This window comes from Spea bombifrons, chromosome 1 (genome assembly GCF_027358695.1).
Source record: "Spea bombifrons isolate aSpeBom1 chromosome 1, aSpeBom1.2.pri, whole genome shotgun sequence".
NCBI lineage: Eukaryota > Metazoa > Chordata > Amphibia > Anura > Pelobatidae > Spea > Spea bombifrons.
Genome location: NC_071087.1, coordinates 132,589,343 through 132,608,497, shown reverse-complemented (window position 1 = coordinate 132,608,497; position 19,155 = coordinate 132,589,343). Strand labels below are relative to the sequence as shown.

The following is a 19,155-nucleotide window of genomic DNA, read 5'->3' as shown; positions in this document are numbered from 1 at the left end:
ACGATTCTTGTTAATTTTAGAATCGGAGGTCTACGAGTTCCACCAGTGCATTTTCCTTGGCTTCCAGTTATTTTATTTCTCCCCACTTTGTGTATGTCTTCATAGACATTTTATTTTACATTCCAATAATATTGGGGTCTTTATTTTTGTTTTCCGTAATAGTTAAAGCCTTTACACTGTGCTGTCTTGTTTGAAGGATACCACTTCCTAATCATCTCGGCTCATTCCCACCTTCAGCATAAGCTGACAGATGTGGTTATCATCTCTTGCCGGAAACTGTGAACCACTAAATCCCTTTGCTGTTTTGTCAGTAACACCTTTAGCCTTCTGATTGATGATGGAGGGATTCTTGGAGCTAATATTTCACAACGGTCTAAATGATTTCTGCTCCTTGAAAATGTGATCACCAAGGGCCAGAGTGTTTATGAAATGTTCTCCTACTATCTTGATGATTTATCCTTTTTGCCATTGTCAATTTTTTTTCTCCCTCTTTTAGATTCGGTGGAAGATGGGGAGAAGCTCGTACAGACAGCCCTGGATGCTTTTGGGAGAATAGGTAACCATCCAAAAACCTCTTCTATTTTATTTGTCCCCATTTGGTGTCTCACCGATAAGAGCAGCTGAGTTCCAGTAATAAGTTATGTGATTCTTTTCGCTAGTCAGATAGCAGGCAAGTGCAGATCTTTAATGTAATGGATTTACACTTCAGTTCCCGACGCATAAATGTGGTTTGATGCAGCTGTTTCCAAAGTAAGGTTTCTGCTGGTTTTTTTTGTTTTGTTTTTTTTAAATTCAGATAAAAAAAAAATTGCGGATTTCTAAAATAAGGTGCTGACACTGAAAATTGCTGCTTTAACGCTGAATATAATCGGCCCTTGTGGTTGCGGTAACGCATGCTCAAATGAAAAGGGTCTTTTTTAAACACTTAGTACTGCTCTGCATAGTGTTTACTGTGTCAATATAAATCAATAAAATAATTTTAGATGCTATAAAAATTTCACTTTCTTTCCTGTTTGTTTCAGATATTGTCATAAACAATGCTGGGTGAGTACAATGCTTGGAATTTGGACTTCACTGAATGTACTTAGGGTTATGTATAAAAAGTGAATCTGGTGGTCTTATTACTGGTTCAGTAATAAATTTTTTCAACTGGTTGCTGTGATAAGGCCTCTTTTAAAACCCTGCATCAGAATTGTTCTGTGTAACTAACCCCATGTGTGGGTTTGCCATATTGAAACCGGTCACGCTTTCTTTTTGTTTTTTTTATCGCTTTGTCTGATTGCCAGCATGTCTCATGCCTTGTCTGGCGGTCAGCCCATCCCTCGCTTTGTCTGGCAGTTGGCCTTTTAATAGCGCTTCACACGGTGGAATCTCTTAATCGGTGTCTCCTGAGTGTTTACCATTAAGTAAGCCACCACCTGTATGTAAAAAAAAAAAAAAAAAATCATTCCCGATGAGCAAATTTTTATTTTGGTAAAACTAGAATATTTTTGCAGCGTATGTACTTTTTTCTAGAACTGCATCTATTTATTCTCTTTTCTTATCCCATAGAATAAGTCTGTGGTATAAAACTATAACTAAAGGCATGCTTTATCTCTATCTATCTGTCTGTCTATCTATCAATATTTGTTAATTAGCTAAAGGTGCATTGATATTCAGTGTAAAGCATTCTATATGTGGGTATGGGCTGCATGTCTAGTGGCCAAAAACAGCAGATTAATATTTATTTTTATGTTTGTTAGGATTTTAAGAGATCGGTCGTTTGCAAGAATAAGCGATGCTGACTGGGGTGAGTTGTATTGGTTTTTACAGATATATTGCTATTACTACGTATTATATGATTCTATGTATTCTATCATATTATACAATTTTATAACCATAGTCTCTTATTGTTACGTTATCATTGAGAGAACCTTTTCTCTGCTTATTTAACCTTACTTTCCATCCTAAATTAATAATAAATCCATGTGGGACCATTTGTTTTTTTTCCCTCATCTGCTGAACTGTTCCATAATTCATTTGCCCATGAGTATACATGGCATGAGCATTCTGTTTCATTTGATTTTAATGCGCTGGAAGAATGGGATCTGCTTCTCTTTTTTTTTTGTAATATTTGAGAAGTTAATTGACTGAAAAATGCCTTGGAATTGGTGGGCAAGTGTCCAGTGACAAGATTTCATGATAGTCATATTACTTCTGGATTGTGTTCTATGTTGCTAAGAAACTGACATTATCTCTTCGTTATTCTGCTTTATACTAGATATTATTCATAAGGTTCACTTGAAGGGATCCTTCATGGTCACCCGGGCAGCATGGAATCACATGAAGAATCAGAAGTTTGGAAGGTATATTTTCAAAATGTTTCAGTTTTCTTAGTTTGATGTTGGCTATTCAAGATGCCGTGATGTGAATTACATCTTGTTCATTAGACGGATGCCCTCGTTCTTCTAAAATCCGCAGTGCATTCTGAACATGGTAATTTATTCTTATCCTACGCACGTCATTTGTCTAGAGTGGTAATTAAGATAAAAAAAACATGAAGTTTTTTGTGAGGCAGCATTTGGTTGTAAGTTAAAACATTTGAAGAAGTTTGGCAGGCGGTGGGGTAATTGAAGGGGCAACTCTGCTTGAGCATAAGTTACAATGCTGTCTACTGTAATTTAGGTTAGCACAGTTGATAAAAACCTGACTTTATCTTATTTTGTTCCAACAAAGATCCTTTAATTGTAAACCCGGAGGCTGCCATTGTTGTCAGCCATGTGATATTTTGGGTGACTTTCTCTGTACTGAGCTCATTCTTTATGGCAATGCTATTCCTCCATACACTATTATTAGTCAGAGTGTCCAGGTGGGTGATTAAGATTGAGCCATTCTGGCATAAGCAGCATGATAAGGAGTCTGGGTGTTTGTCTAGTAGACTGGGCTACAATAACAGAGATAACATTAATACAAATGGCTACAGATTATATAATGCAAAGCAAAAAACAAACAAAAAAGTGTGTTTGTATTTTGTTTAATCTGCTACTAGTGATAAAAATACTGGGAGGATGGTATTTTGAATTCAGAATGAGTAGCTATGTGGTTTCCCAGCAGTGCACAACAGGAGATAGTATGAAGCCCCGTATTCTATGATTATTTAATTTTTTTTTAAGAAAGTGGAAAATTTTAAATCCGTGATGTAATGATTGGCTGTGTTCTAGTATTCACAGTTAACCTATGCAAGAATGTAATCATTTTATGTAAACTTGGGCTCTGGCATTTTGCTATAGAAGAAAGAGACTTGCACTCTTTGTTGCCTGGTAAAAACCCAAAGCTGCATAAAATGATACCCTTCATTTAAAGTCATTTGAAAATACAGAGTAAAATGACCATTTTAACTACTGAAACAAGAAGAAGAGAAGACATGCACTCTACAATTATGGTAACCTGGGGCACTTACATTACCAACACTTATTCAAGCAGTTGAGAAGCCTAACATACAAAGAGCAGATGATTTGGGGCATTAAGTCCGATGTTCAAGCTCCAAGTGGAATTAATGTTTTGAAGCAACATCTTTTAGAGGGACACTCCAACCATTGTATGCAGTGGTGTAATGGATATGAGAGCTGTGTCCTCTTTAAATTAACATTTCCCTCCTGCAAAAGCATGCTGAGACAGAGCAGAATCCCCCTATGCATTTGTGCTCTTGGTTGGCAGTAGATGTCTTTGGCCGAACATATCTGCTTGCCACAGTGCACGCTCACCATACTCTTTACCAGCCAATGTGCATGCTCACCATACTCTTTACCAGCCACTGTGCACGCACACCATACTCTTTACAAGCCACACAGTGCACGCTCACCATACTCTTTACCAGCCGCTGTACACGCACGGCATACTCTTTACCAGCCGCTGTGCACGCTCACCATACTCTTTACCAGCCACTGTGCACGCTCACCATACTCTTTACCAGCCGCTGTGCACGCACGGCATACTCTTTACCAGCCGCTGTGCACGCTCACCATACATGAATGTAATGGACTGTCCCTTTTGAAAACACTATTCAGCGCTTTCTGGGGGAAGTCGTCTTGATTTCCTAGCATAGCTCTTATGCGTAACTTCTATGATGATTAATCGTGTAATAGGTAATCACATTACGTTGTACATTTGCTGAGCATGCTATCCCTATAATGGTTATTGGTAACACAGACGTATTTATCCAGCTAATACCACCCAGAACATTCATAATAGGAGACAAAACACTGCCTTCATATGAACAGTTGTTTTGCCAAATGGGTTCGACAAGAGGAACATACACATTTTACAACAGCTGCTCAGTGTCTAATCTGGACTTAATCCAGTCTGTCTGAACTATCACTGAACCTTTGTAATGTTTTCCTAAAGCAGCGGTTGGATTTCCCATTGATTTAAGTGTTTATTGAGCGTGTTGATCTCTTAAATTTGCAACATGCTTTTGGCGTGACATCTATATTCATTGTTCATTAGCTTGTTGTAAATAGGGGATATTAAAAGTATTTATGTAATATATACATATGAAAAAATGCTGTGAAGCAAGAATGCTTTAAAAAAAAAAACAGTTTAAAAAATGCAAAGTGAGTGAACAGGAGAAAAATTAAATAAAATCAATATTTGGTGTGACCGCCCTTTGCCTTCAAAACAGCCTCAATGCTTCTAGGTACACTTGCATAGAGTTTTTTAAGGCACTCGGCATGCAGGTTGTTGTACAATTAACCACAATTCGTCTGTGGATTTAGACGGCCTCAGTTGCTTCTGTCTCTTCAGTCAGACTCGATGATGTTGAGGTCATTGCTCTGTGGAGGCCATGCAGTCACATCCAGGACTCCTTATTCTTTTTTTATGCCGAGGACCATTAATTCTGACCAAATCCTCCAACCTCATTCGCAGAAATCCAAGCAGATAATCTCCACCATGCTTTGCCTGCCAACACCCAAATCATACACCTAGCTATGGGCCTACAAAATGCCTGTCTTTGAGCATGTGTACCTAGAAGAATTGACGCTTTTAAGGCAAAGGGTGGTGACACCATTTCGATGAAAATTTTTCTTCTGTTCACTCATTTTTCATTATAGAACTATTAAAATGCCTATTTTTGAAAACATTCCTACTTTACAGCATTTTATCACACCTGCCTAAAACATTTGCACAATGCTGTGTGTGTGTATGTATATATACACTTTATGATACAAGTATTTTTTTTTATTTTTAGTTAAAACGTTTCTCATCACATTTCATCTGGGACATGTATTTTCTTTATGGCTTAAAACAAAATAGCTATGGACTGGGTAAAATAACTTCACATTTAAAATCACAACATTATTAATACGGTTTTTATAATACCAGAAAAGGAAAGGATAAAAGCATGTATTCCTATATATTTTTGTATGTATTTGATCAGAACTAGATTACTATAATCTATCAAAAGCTCTTATCATTTTTAGACATGTTTAATAATACCTTTAACAAGCTAAATGCAATTTAAGTTATTTTGCCATCTCTTGATGTAAGTTTGTCTGAAAACGATTGGGGATAAATACTACCATGCAAGAACAGTATGTCTGTTGAATATCACAAATTATATAAATCTATACATAAAAAAATATATTTTCAATATGTAAAAGCCAATTTCTACAGAATGTTTCTCCACATATGAGATTCAAACAATAGAAATAAAAAAAAAAAATGGCCGCACATTTAAAAAAAATCCATTTCAGCGTTTCTTATGATAACCGTATAGATTTTTTTTTCATTGTTACTTCATAAAATGTACTCGTTATCCATTGTCCGCTGTCACGATTACAATAATTTTACTTTTAGGACAGCAAATGCAGCCTAATATAAATACTTTATGTTCCCCCCAAAAAAACTCTACCTTTGCTAGCCAATGGTAATTGTATTATTTTAAAAATAATATTTAATCGCATTCTCTACCCGGTGCTGTGAGAAGCCTTTTGGTCCATGTACAGACACAGAAATGATCACTGGTCAATGCAGAGGAGCTAAGCGAATAAAACAGGTGCGGAACTGATAGATTTAGAACTTTAGCATTTATGTCATTGTTTCATTTAATATATTTAACATTTTGGGGGAAAATGCAAGACAAGTATTTTAAATGGCTAAGATGAATAGTGTGTGATTTATTTGTTTTATTTATGCAGGATTATAATGACTTCATCTGCTGCTGGTATTTATGGCAATTTTGGACAAGCAAACTACAGTGCTGCCAAACTTGGACTTGTTGGTCTGTCTAACACGCTTGCCCTGGAAGGAGTGAAGTACAACGTCCACTGTAATTCTATTGCACCTACAGCAGGCTCCCGACTCACCCAGACGGTTATGCCACAAGGTAATACCTTGTGCTTCTTAGTATGTGATATCCTACAAATAATAATTACCCCCCCAAAAAAAAAAAACTCTCAATCGAGTGCGAAAGTATTGGTGTATAGGTGAATACTCGCCTGTTGTACTGTGTGCTCGCAACACACCTTTTGGTGCTTTCTTACCAAAAATGGACAACAGATGCCAGGGGCAAGAGAACAAGCAGGGTTTGCCCTGTCGATGGAAAAACATGTAGACATTACTTGCCAATTAAGATGTTTACTTATTGTGGTATGTATACATAGAATATCAACGGGGTTAACGTATAAAGTGCAGTTTTGGAGCAAAGTGGCACAATCATTACAAACACCCATGGAATGATCTGCCACTTTTAACCATTTTGCCCTAAACTTATATCTTTATACTTGACTTGACATAAAGATACTACTATCTTTATGTTTCTTTTTTTTTTTCACGTACTGTTTTACTGTTGCAAATTTGTTACCATGGAAAAAGAAGATCGCACATAATAAACCAGTTCTACTTGCAGGCTCCTACCAAATGACAATGTGAGAAAGAATTCAGTAAGAATACGAAGTATTCCACAAGAATATCAAGGGATCTTAGGTTATAAGTCGCTAAAGTAGCTTAGCAGACAATCATGTAAAGGAGAGAGTAGTCTGAGCCCAACAGACAAATGTTTTTTATGTGTTTTAAGTTATATGAATTTGTGACCTAGATACAACAAGCAGCAGGCACCAGCTTGGATCTAAATATTTAAACAAACACCTCAACACAATATTTTGAGCAAAGGCAAGTTAAATCTTTAAGCAATCTTGGATAAGTGGAAGTGGATTTAGAGCTCATATACGTCATCCCTACCGCAGACAGTACCAATACTTTACTAACCTATTTCTGTCCGTTTCTTGCAGCACACCGTGACAATGTGTGCAGTGCAGGAATAATAATTTATTTAATAACTCAGCATTTTAAATCCTCGGACACTGTTGCCTGTTTTTGACCTATACATATATCTGATGCAGTGGTCTCAGGTGCAGAATGCCATTGATATCCTGAGAAATCGTGTTTTGGTAAATCAAGAGCAAGAATGAGTGATAACAAAAAACAACAACTTGGCTATGTGTTGTGTATATGAAGGGCATATTTTGTACGTAGGATCCTGTTTTTAAGACAACACAATTTTTCCACAATTGTTTAGTGGAAACAGATTCTAAACAGCCACAATTATTACAACAGTTTATATTCTGTTTAACATCTTTATTATATATTATACTGGAGAATCTGCTTGCGCCTACTGCAAAATGAAGAATGTAAGGGACAATACTGCAAATGCATAAGAGTTACGGTATATTTATTTCAAAGTGAGCACATTATCATAAGTATGTTATATGTTACAAAAAAATGTACACATTAAGGGAGTTGACATACATTGAAACATTACATAAATATAAAAGGTATGTATAAACTACAGCGAAAGCTTGAAAGATTACCAGGAGCTGAGTCTGGCAGCATACTCACATGCAATAATGTCTTATTTTGCCAGTCATGTGAAAAACAAAGTACACCTTCTTTGAATTATATGGTTTTACACATCAGGACGTAATAACAATTATCTGTTCCTTAGCAGGTCTAAAAAAATAAGTAAATACAACCTCAGTTGAGCAACAACACATGACCCATTACACTGTGTCCTGATTTATTCAACAGAAATAAATCCAAAATGGAGAAGCCATGTGTGAAAAACTCAGTACACCTTGTTGTATGCATTTGTTTATGCACATCTTCACTTTGGTATCGTCTGCCCAAAAGACATTGGTCCAAAAGACTTTGTTCAGATACAACTTTTTAGAGTGAAGAAGCTTTCTCCTGGCAACCCTTCCAAACAAACCATAATTGTTGAGTATTTTTCTAATCGTACCGTCATGAGCTTTAACATGCTAACTGAGACGTGTACAGTCTGAGATATAACTGGGTTTTTTGCAATTTCTTTGAGCATTGCACGATCTGACCTTGGGGTGAATTTGCTGGGACGTCCACTCCTGTGAATATTGGCAACTGAATGTTTCCCGCTTTTGAATAATCCTTCTCACTGTGGAATGATGGACTTTAACAGTTGTTTAACAATTGTTTTGAAATGGCCTTATAACTCTTCCCAGATTGATGGGCAGCAACAGTTGCTACTCTAAGACCATTGTTGATGTCTTTCCTCCTTGCCATTTTGTTAACGCACACCTGAATGCTCCAGACCAGAAAACTACTAATCTTTGGCTTTATAGAGGTCATCACACTTACTGATTATCAATTAATCAAGGGCATTTGAATACTTTGTATCTTAATTCCTATGGAAACCGTAAGGGCGTACTTAATTTTTCACAGATGACTTCTCCATTTTGGCTTTATTTTTGTTTAAAAAAAATAAAAAAAATAAAATGACAGGGTGTAATATGTCATGTGTTGTTGTTCATCTCAGGTTGTATTTACCTAACTTTTACACCTGCTAAGAAACAGATAATTGTTATTATGTTCTGATATGTAAAACCATAGGTTTCAAAGAGGGTGTGCCTTCTTTTTCTCATGACTGTATTTAAATTTCAATTTCAATTAACAAAATTTTAAGTATGCATTATACAGGGCCAGGCGACCTTTTCTTGTAGAAAAAGCTTACTGTGTTTGGTTCTTTTATTATGGTTATTGATGTTAGGTAAAACTACGGTTTTAGTGAATAAACCTCACAGAGAGCTTAGATACTTGCCTTAAACATATACTTAAGGACAATACCGTGCTTAACCCCTTAAGGACAATGGGTGGTCCCTAAACCCATTAAAAACAATGCATTTGAGCCCGTACATCTACCGACTTTGTCATTAGGGGGTTAATAGTCGCTAATAATTTTACGGCCTAGTATCCTAAAGCTCCATTCCCAAAACTGAGAGCTATGAAGCCCCCCAGTGACTCGCCGGACTGCTCCTTTAATTCCCTGTGTAGATACTTAGCACATAGACATGCATGTGCTTTTACTAGTCTACGCTAATTTATTTTTCTCCTTACTGAATTATGAAGTGAGTGTATTTGACCTTTATTCAAGCCGTATAGTGCACAGCTTCGGGTTACATGGATGTTTTTAGTCTTTGTGATGTCGATTTAAAACTAAAAGAACATCAGAGTCATGACCCTATCTTCTAAAAGTGTTTTTTTTTTCTCATTTCTTACTGTATGTGGTGTAAATCAATTTTTGTTCAACAGACTACGGTAAATAAACACTTTAGACCACAATGTGGAATACAATGATTTCTTTTTTCCATTTTCTAAAGATGGAGACAAGTATATAGTATAAGCTTGCTCTTAACATTTTATTTTTTGTAAGTTCATATCTTCCTGAGATGGCAATATTGTTTGTTTTTATCCAGAGTTTTAAATGACTCCCAAACCTTTCTTTTAAGGCACTAGGAGCATATACTTAACTTTTTTGTAATTTTATCTTAAGAAGCAATTTTGTAGGTACATGCAAAAAGAATGTAGAGTGCTTACTTTCCATCTTTTTATGTCTCTGCCTAGGAAGATGTATGTACATTACGCTGAAAAGAACATTGTCCCTGCAAATTAAATGTTCAATATGACATTTTGAGCTTTTACGTTTTTAATTGATGTTAAATTGAAAGTGTATACTGCTTTTTTAAAATCTTAAGAGTACTTTCTTCAGAACTTTGTGTTACGGTGAAGAGCTTGTGGGCTTTTACAGCCATGTTAACTGTTAACTATGTTATATACAGAACTCCTACCATAACCTTATCCCCTTTGAGTTATGATATCATAACTCAAGAGCTCACTTGAAGAAGATTATTAGGTTAGGGACATACTTTCCAGTTAGGAAGCATAAGTCAAAGAAAGGGATATTGTTAAACTGAATATGTAAATCAATGTTTTTCCCCAAACACACAGGATACTATCTATAAACCCCTCCATATATCTTGCATTCGTCTATTAACCAGTACAATCTTCTTCTGAGCATAATATCGAGCTAGCTGGCTCTTGCATCCAGAGTCGTTGAGTCCAAGAAGAGTCTCCAAGAACCCTAAACACATTACATCCTGGCTTTTCAGACTCCAACACAGGATTAGCTGGATTATTCAAAATTATTTAATCACTTTTGATAAAGTTAGGATTCACATAGTTACTGATGTGTTGGTGGAACTCGAGACCTTGAGTTTGACACCCTGTCTTAGATCTACAGAAGCCTTACTCATGGCAGTCCACCAACACATTAACACCAAAGAGCTACTAAATTATTTTGGGGGGAACATTTATTGGCTGTAATTAAGTAACACTGTCCTGAAGTTTGTCATTAATCCTATTTTGTGGTTTAAGGATTAACCTTCCATATTATGGAATATAATATGGTCATTTTCCTAAACATTTTTAATTTTTATTCCTTTTTTTTTTTAAATAGACCTTGTGGATGCCTTGAAACCTGAGTATGTGGCTCCTCTTGTATTATGGCTTTGCCATGAAAGCTGTCAAGAAAACGGTAGTTTATTTGAGGTAAGAGATTATGTTTGCAACACGCAAGGCCATGCATGCCTTTATATCTTCCAATAATCAACTGAAGAAGGTAACTTAGATGAGTACATTTTTTTTTCTTCAGGTTTCAGCAAAGCAACGATATTTGCCTCACTGAGCCCTGTATTAGCATATAATGAGCAGTGTTTTAGAACCACAGCCATCTAGTGCCCATTCATGTGCCCGCAATGCAATCTTTCCTACCTACAAGGTTCAGTGTTGTGCTCTGCCAGTACTCTACTTGTTTAGCACAGCGGGACTCATTAGCTAAGCAGACTGAAGCGCCATCAAGCATTTAACACGCTGCAGAGTGTTTCACATAGAAGCACTCTGTGCAAATGGTATTGATCTCAACAAATTGAGTAATCTTGTTTATAATTTAAAAAAAAATAGCAAAAATGTATTGACTACTTTTTAATATGATTTTTAATTTTAGGAAACAACGAGTGGGTCTTCTTTGAGCTTTAAATTTCATACAGATTTTCTGTGATTTGCAGCAAATTGTATGGAATGCTTTCAGTTAAACTTTGTTAACGTGAAAGGGTCTGTAATAATGGAATGTCTGTTTGCACAGTCTAGTGTTGACTTAATTTTTAGTGTTGATGAGTGTTAATGATTTTGTGTAGTTATTAAATGTGGTATTTTTGCCTGTTTCTTTTATTTCTTAACATGCATCCAGTGTAATGAACAGACGTGAATCCATGTAAAGCTGTTTTTTATTTTACTTTATAGGTGGGCGCAGGCTGGATTGGAAAAAGTAAGCATCCCAGGAATATGCTACATGATATCTGCTGGCAGTTTTATATTTCAGAATAGCCCAGAATCCCCAGGGGAGTTAGATGTTTGCCAAAGTGATTGGGGAATCATAGTATATCCGGCTTTCAAGTATGTTATTGTGTGAGCTTATGAGGAAGCCCTGTTCAGAATCTATCATTAAATATAATTTCACTCCTGCTTACCTTTAAGCACAACCTTCAAGGCTAGTGTACATGGCGGATTTTGCCGCAGCAACAAATCCCATTGACTTAGGTGAACCGTGCCGCACATACTTTTCCATTAAAGAGAGAATGTCACAGCTAAACACAGCTTGCTCTGCTGTCCTCTCTTTCCTGGATGGTACTGATCAGAATCTGTTTGCGCTTCAACAGAAGGAACTGCGGGTTCTGCTTTTTAGATAAAAAGGCTTACCTTTCCAAATCTCATCATGACATTGGACAGCAAAGATCTAGCTATGATAGGATCCTTTTCTGTCTTACTGTAAATCTTGTTTTGTTACTGAATTTGCTTAGTTTTTTTTTTTTTAAATTAAGTGTACAGAACCCCCTTAGAAGCACTTAATGCTTACTAAATCCCAAGAGTTAGTAAGTAGATGGAGAGATGTGAAATCTTAAATGAAAATCCCAGTATTAATTCTGCATCATTTACCGTAACCCGCGGTAAATCTACCCAGTATTATCCATCGGAATCCGCTTTGGCTTCAAATTCAATAAAACACATAAGCATTTCGCTACATGGTGTGATGGGGCAATACCTGAAATCTGTAATTGAGTAGAAACATACTCTTACAGACTTAATTGTGCATTCTGAACCTGTAGATGTGTTTGTGTTAAGAAGTTCAACACCAGACAGGTTGCTCCTGCAAGAAGGGTTTAGTTTGCCCTGTATAATTCAAACTAAATGGAAGGTGGTGTTCCACTCAGTCAAAACGTTTAACTGAGCTTTGCTGCATCCCTACAGATATAGGGTTTTAGTTATAAGGTGAAACAGCACATTCTAAATCGGTAACATTTCTTGGATGTTACCTTACTGATTAAAACAGGCATTTTTCAGGGTCAACTAATCCTTAGAAGAATAACCCTCCGAGCTTGTTACTTCATAATAATGCACATCTACAAATTCAAGGTTTGGAGACTGAATTCCTTAATTCAGTCAAGGGCACGTTGATAAATGTAAAGTCAAAACAGCAAAATGAAATGCTTAACCGAATTATCAAGATTTTCATGTTTCCCCCCCCCACGTATAACCTTTAAACCATAAAACACATTTACAACCCGTGCCCTTTTCAAATTACCCACTCTCCTTACAAAAAACCTCGTTCTTCAGCATTGCCTCGCACGAAATGTGAACAAACTCGTGTAGACAATCATCTTCACTTTTCTGTACTACGTTCTTCCTTTTATCTGGTGTTAGATAGGCCAGCTTTTCGGCATGAAATGCAATTTCAGGTTTTGTATACACTTTTTGTACATACACAAAAGATATTCTTTTAAGGAACCTTGTTGAGTTTCTAAGCACATTTCTGAAAAGACTCTTTGCCGTAGTGCCATGGTGCTTGCGTTTGCAGGGCAAATAGCAGGACCCTAGTAGGCTTGTTTGAAGACCAGCTAAATTCACGTTTAGGGAGTTTTAAAAGTCTTTTAGAAAGTATCCTTGAAAAGTAAAGTTTATTAACCGTATCTCTTCATACTCTTTGCTGTCACCTTGTGCTTTTCTGATCAATATTTTCTATTCCCTTCTCGTAATTAGTGCGTTGGGAAAGATCTCTTGGGGCCATTATCAGACAGAAGAATCGTCCAATGACTCCCGAAGCTGTGCGTGATGAGTGGAACAAGATCTGTGACTTTGATAATGCCACAAAGCCACGTACTATCCAAGGTAACGAGTATAAATCAGACTTCAAAATAAAGTGAATGAAAAGTTATTTCTCCTTTTTTTTTGTCCTTTTCTCTCTGATAGAGCAGTATTGTGTCTGTATAGCTGTATAATGTGTGTTTAGAGGTCCATGAGCAGAAGCCTCTCGAACTTTTTTATATTTGCTTTCGTAACATCTATAAGTTGCTTTAATGTCCAGCGTGTAAATATTCTGTCCTGCAAGCATGGATGAAACTTGGCTTGGTGAGCTTCCTACACTGGCCAGTTTCAATACCATCTATATGCCAGTTCTGATACCACATAGAGCATTAGGTAGGGGTGATTATTACTTGGATCTCTGAATATAAACATAACATTATTTTTTCCACTACTTACAATTATTATTATTTTCTGTGGTGGGAATAGCATAAGAAATAAATTCTTTATATAAAAAATATTTGCGACCTATAAGTACTTATTTTTAGGCTATTAAGACATTGATTTGCTAATAAACCATGAAGGGCCAGGTTTCATCACTCATAAATGTAAAACTTTGTTGTAGGTGATCATAGTATAGCAAATTCCAGTTTAATGGCATTCCCTTTGTCGTTAACCTGTTCATGTTAAGAACTATGTTAACATCGCCAGGGATTGTTTGAAACCACTGGCCCTATAATAAATAGGACCCTCTTTAAAATATCCATTGTAGCATCTCATTTATTGTAACAGAAAGCTAGAGTGGGAGCCTATGATTTAAATAATTTTGTTCTAATTTAGCCACTTATGTTTTATAGTATTTGCCACAGGTTCACTTTTGAAACAGACCAATCTTTAATTAAGCAAAGAAACATAGCTCACACTTTTCTATCTCTTATACTACCATGGACTTAATATATCTTGTGCCCTTGATACTTGCTTTAGTGGACAAAAAAAATAGACTAGATAGAGCTGCAGAGCATCGTGTATGCATAAGGAATATTTTAGCACCATAGAATCCAAAGACCTCTATACAAAACCACCATAAAAATGCATTGTAAGATCTACTTATCCCAGTGGCTCACTTGAAAAATGTATTATCTGCACTTTCTTTGATAAAAGAAATTCCTTGTTAAAAATGATTGAAACTTGCGCGCAATAGTTCTTCAAATCTACCCCAAGGACAGATTTCACACACTGACATTTAAGACATAAACAGTGCAATGGATTGCTTTTCTCTTATTTGCCTTTTTTTGTTAGAAGACTAAAACTGTAATTAGAAAAGCTTTTTTCTAATTGATTGCCAACACTTTCAAATGTAAATGCCGTTGAGAAGCTATGCGGTAGAAATTGTTCTTTCTTTTTTCTTTCTGACTTGACTGTCAATTGACATTGCTGTTCCTATGTAAAAATTATATGACCTGTCTTTCTACATTATAATTACTGATCGTAGAAGATAGTCTCAGTGCTGTCTTATTTGAATGGATTTTCCCTTTGTGTAAATGCGTGTGTCTTTCTCTCCTCTTTCACATATACCGTATGTATGTGTGTGTGTATGTATGTATGTGTATATATATATATATATATATATATATATATATATATATATATATATATGTATATATAACGATCTACATGTATACACACTCCTTTATAGTGAAAAAAAATAACAATACCCCCCTGCCCCCCACCAAACTGTTTCAATGTGAAATGCTGTACTTGGCACCCCTTTATTTAGCATTATTCATCGGTAAAAGGGTACAGAATCTGCGTGTTTCTATGCTACGTTCTTTAATCCTCTGTGCAGCTATTAGCTAAATGCATTGAGAGATCCTCCCAAAAAAGGAACATTAAATAAAAAATGTTTTTAAGCGAAACATCTGTCCTACTGTCTCCCTTCTACCTCAATTCCCAAATAGAAGGAAGTTTGCGAGAGCTGGGCCCTCTTCTTCTGTACCAGTATGTTTAACGTCTGTTTATGATATTACAATTGTCTTATTTTCACTGTACCCTATTGTAACAGCGCTATGGAATCTGCAGGTGCCATATAAATAAACCTAATGTAACACCTCAAATTTGATCTAAGGGCATGGAAGGCAATAATTCTTTTTAATTCATTTGAGGATGGGTAAATGGGCTCGGCTGTCTATTTTAACCTTTTTTGGGCATTAGCTGTTCATTGCAATTTACAAGTATAAACTACATATTACATGTCTATACAACAATATGCTATCACATGAGAACGTGTTAAGCTTTTGTCTAGCTGGTATTTAATAAAGAATTTCATTAATATGGCAACTCAAACGACTTTAAGATTGTTATTAATGTGACAATGCAAGCATTGTTAAACTGGTTCTGCTCAAAACTGAGATATAGTCGAAGGAATGATTCGAAACTGGAATAATCATATTTGAAATGGGAGAATTTGTGTGGAATCACAATGTGTGCCCTTATGATCTTCTGCGAGTCAAGCTGTTTTCTGTACTGAATGGCTCCGAGCCTTTTAGAATGAACAGTCACAATGAAGTGCTTCTTATTACGCAGTTTGCTCCATACCTGGCAATGTTACACAAGGCTCTTCTTATGTCTATTAATGTATATAGAGCAACAGCGCCGTAATATGCCAGCATCGCGTGTAGCGTGTTTAACAAAGCAATTAATATTATTCTCCTTTTTATTTATTTTTTTTACACAAAATCTGCGCTCATCACCATTCATTAAAATAATCACTAAAATATACTACAATACCCGGCTTTCTGTGAGCACAGGGTGCGCCGAGCCTTGTTTAAATAGCCGTCATTAAAAAGTTCAGTTCTTTACCTGAAACTAGCACGTATCATGGAGATCAAAACCACAAAGAACCCTACATTTAAATTCCTTCCTCATAATCAACAGCAATGAAGAGCTATGGGAGAGGTGGAATTATCTTGTGTCCCATTATCCCTTTTCTAGAAGACTGATGCTCGGTTGGAGTCGGGAGTTTAAAGATCGCAGTAAATTGTACACGGCTTAATTGCTTTATTTCGACCATTGATTGGCTCGGCAGGCCTGGTGTGAATATCTACATTGTATTTTGTTCAAATGCGCCAAAAAAACAAAACTCTTTACAGAAAAGATGTGATAAAAATGAACTCCTGTTCAGGGTACATCCCATTATTGATGCGTCTCATAAACAGTTTTAATGTTTCAGCTGTAGATTTTGCTTATTGAAGCCGACACTCTTTTTATTTATGCCTACCAAAGTTATTTTTCCCCTTAAAATGTGAATCCAAATTTATAAAGGGTGGTTCAGATTTATTTTATTTTGATCCCCCTTTTGAAGAGGTATATAATGTCAGCCCATTTCTTGTTATAGTGTGTCCTTTGTGAGTGGATTAGAAACATTTACCAACCATACTAGTTGTAGATGCTGAAAGTGTACGGCTGTTTCTCCCGGGCTGCAAATTGTTACTATAGATGGAGCCGGTTCATATTCTAAGAGCGCAATAATTAGGTAAAGTGGTAGGAAAAATGTATAACTAGTGGTACATGGTTGGAGAGGTAGGGAAGATCGAGGAACACTGTGCTTTCATTGATCCACCCGCAAGCATATGATCCATCTTGTAAAAACCCATAATGTCCTTGAGTATTTTTAGGCAGTTGAGTAACGGTGCAAAATGTCTGTAAAACCGTCTAAACTTAAAGCGGCACTCCAGCCATCGTATTCACTTTCATGCATAGGCATAAATAAAAAGTGTGTTGGCTTCAATAAGTAAAACCTACGGCTGAAGCATTAAAACTGTCCATGAGACGTATCAATATTAGGATGTACCCTGAAAAGCCAAGGTTGAATCGGAGGTTTTTACACGAGTTCATTTTTATCTTTTCCATAGCGCTGTACAATGCATTCATCTTTGGTGAGGCTGCCTGGGACATTAAAGTGTCCCTTTGAAAACCAGGTTTGAGCAACCTATTAATACCAGATGGGCACTGAAACAGAGGTCTGTAGGAACAGACCCTGCATTCCCACCGCAGGACTTAAAAGAAATTTATAAACTGGGAAAAACGTGTGGAGATAGAGATAGAAAAAAAGAGATAAAGATATAGGGGAGAGATGGAGATGAAGTGGGAGGTAATTTGAAAGAAGAGAGATGAGGAGAATGGGGAGAGATAGTAGCGGCAGCAAGAGTTCCATCTGAGAAGCCTAAAACACCATGTATATATTACATCAGGATGGATGCAAGGTGATTGTAGACTTCTCAAATGTAGTGCATGTGCTACTGCCCTTTTCCTCCTTATGATATGAGGAACTGCATTCATATCATACTGCCCTTTTCTTCCTTATCATAAACCTAACTTATTTTTCAGATTGCTGCGTTTATACCCCACGTAATGTATTTCTTTCCAAAATAAACTGTATCTGCCAAGCTGTGTGCTGTATATAAGTGTGTGTATGCACGTGAGTGTGAGTATAGGCTTGTGCGTGTGATTTTTTTTTTCTTTCTTTCTTTTGGAAGGTAAAACCAACACTGTGCTACAGCAGTGGTAGGCACCAACATGACTCCTTGAGGTCTGAAACTCGGGTTTCATGTAGAAAATTGGGCTCTAAGGCCCAAACACATTTTCTTTGATGATTACTTTATTTATGGATTTATTTTATTTTTTTGCCAGAGTCTACAGGCTTGCTGTATGAAGTGCTTTCTACTATTGATTCCGGGAAAGGAATTTCTATGAATCCCACAAGTCAAACAACATCCAGTTTTGACCCCGTGAGTACATAAATGTAAACTTTCTAAATCCCTGTAAAGTGTGTTCTTTTGTAATTTCTTATTGTTGAACCACCTTCTCAAAACACATTTTGACAAAATGCTATTTTTTTATTATTATTATTAAAAATAAACACCCTTGGTAGCTTCAATCCACACAAGGGTTGGATGACTAAAAAGGCATATATTGGTCCCTGCTTAGCCTGCATAATGTCAGCCATAAGAATACTTGTACTACCATTTATACTTAAAGATCCATATGCAGCTGGTTGGATTGTGTGTATTATATGGCCTGGCCCATTCGCTGGTATAAAAGCCATGAGGCTGCTTTCTCAATGTAGACTTTTGCCCGAGCAGTCGTTCTAAAGCAGAGTAGATGCTATAGATTGAAATGATCTCTCCGGCAGATTAAATTGGAGTCTGTTTGCTTTTGCACAGTGATATTTACCTGACCTTTTTCATCTAGTAGATGCCACTGTTCATTTTAATCAATGGTTTCTTTGTATATACGTCTTGCCGATGTATATTTTGCTGGATCGGTGGAACAATAAACGCATAATCAAATAACAAGAGGTCGCTTTAATTGACCTTAGGTCTTAGCTCATATTCACCTGGCATTTATTCTATCGAAGCGCTGCTCTGCCGCAAACTTGGTTCATTTTAAAGAGATACTATTGGTAGGAGGCAAGCATCAGTCAACAAGATGTGTGTTCTACTGAAAATGCATTTCGATCGGGAATGTGTGTACGAGAAATAAACCTTAAATGTGTGATCAGTTTAAAAAAAAGGGGTGTTCTAATTGGAAAACACATTTCAAAAAGCTGTTTTAGATTTTAAAAAAAAAATCTAATTTTTTTATGCAGTAGGCATTTTTTGCACACACAATTAA

The 19,155-nt window shown here is 36.4% G+C and overlaps 1 protein-coding gene across 1 annotated transcript in view; it reads left to right on the top strand.

The window, feature by feature from the left end:
- HSD17B4 (hydroxysteroid 17-beta dehydrogenase 4) overlaps window positions 1-19,155 on the top strand; it is an 85,802-nt gene that overhangs the window by 22,401 nt on the left and 44,246 nt on the right. Inside the window, exons 4-12 of the mRNA XM_053474115.1 lie at window positions 497-556; window positions 1,023-1,044; window positions 1,743-1,789; window positions 2,261-2,345; window positions 6,177-6,364; window positions 10,805-10,896; window positions 11,647-11,671; window positions 13,441-13,569; window positions 18,172-18,269. Of these exons, the coding sequence (XP_053330090.1) occupies window positions 497-556; window positions 1,023-1,044; window positions 1,743-1,789; window positions 2,261-2,345; window positions 6,177-6,364; window positions 10,805-10,896; window positions 11,647-11,671; window positions 13,441-13,569; window positions 18,172-18,269 (746 nt within the window). The remainder of the gene's footprint in view (window positions 1-496; window positions 557-1,022; window positions 1,045-1,742; window positions 1,790-2,260; window positions 2,346-6,176; window positions 6,365-10,804; window positions 10,897-11,646; window positions 11,672-13,440; window positions 13,570-18,171; window positions 18,270-19,155) is intronic.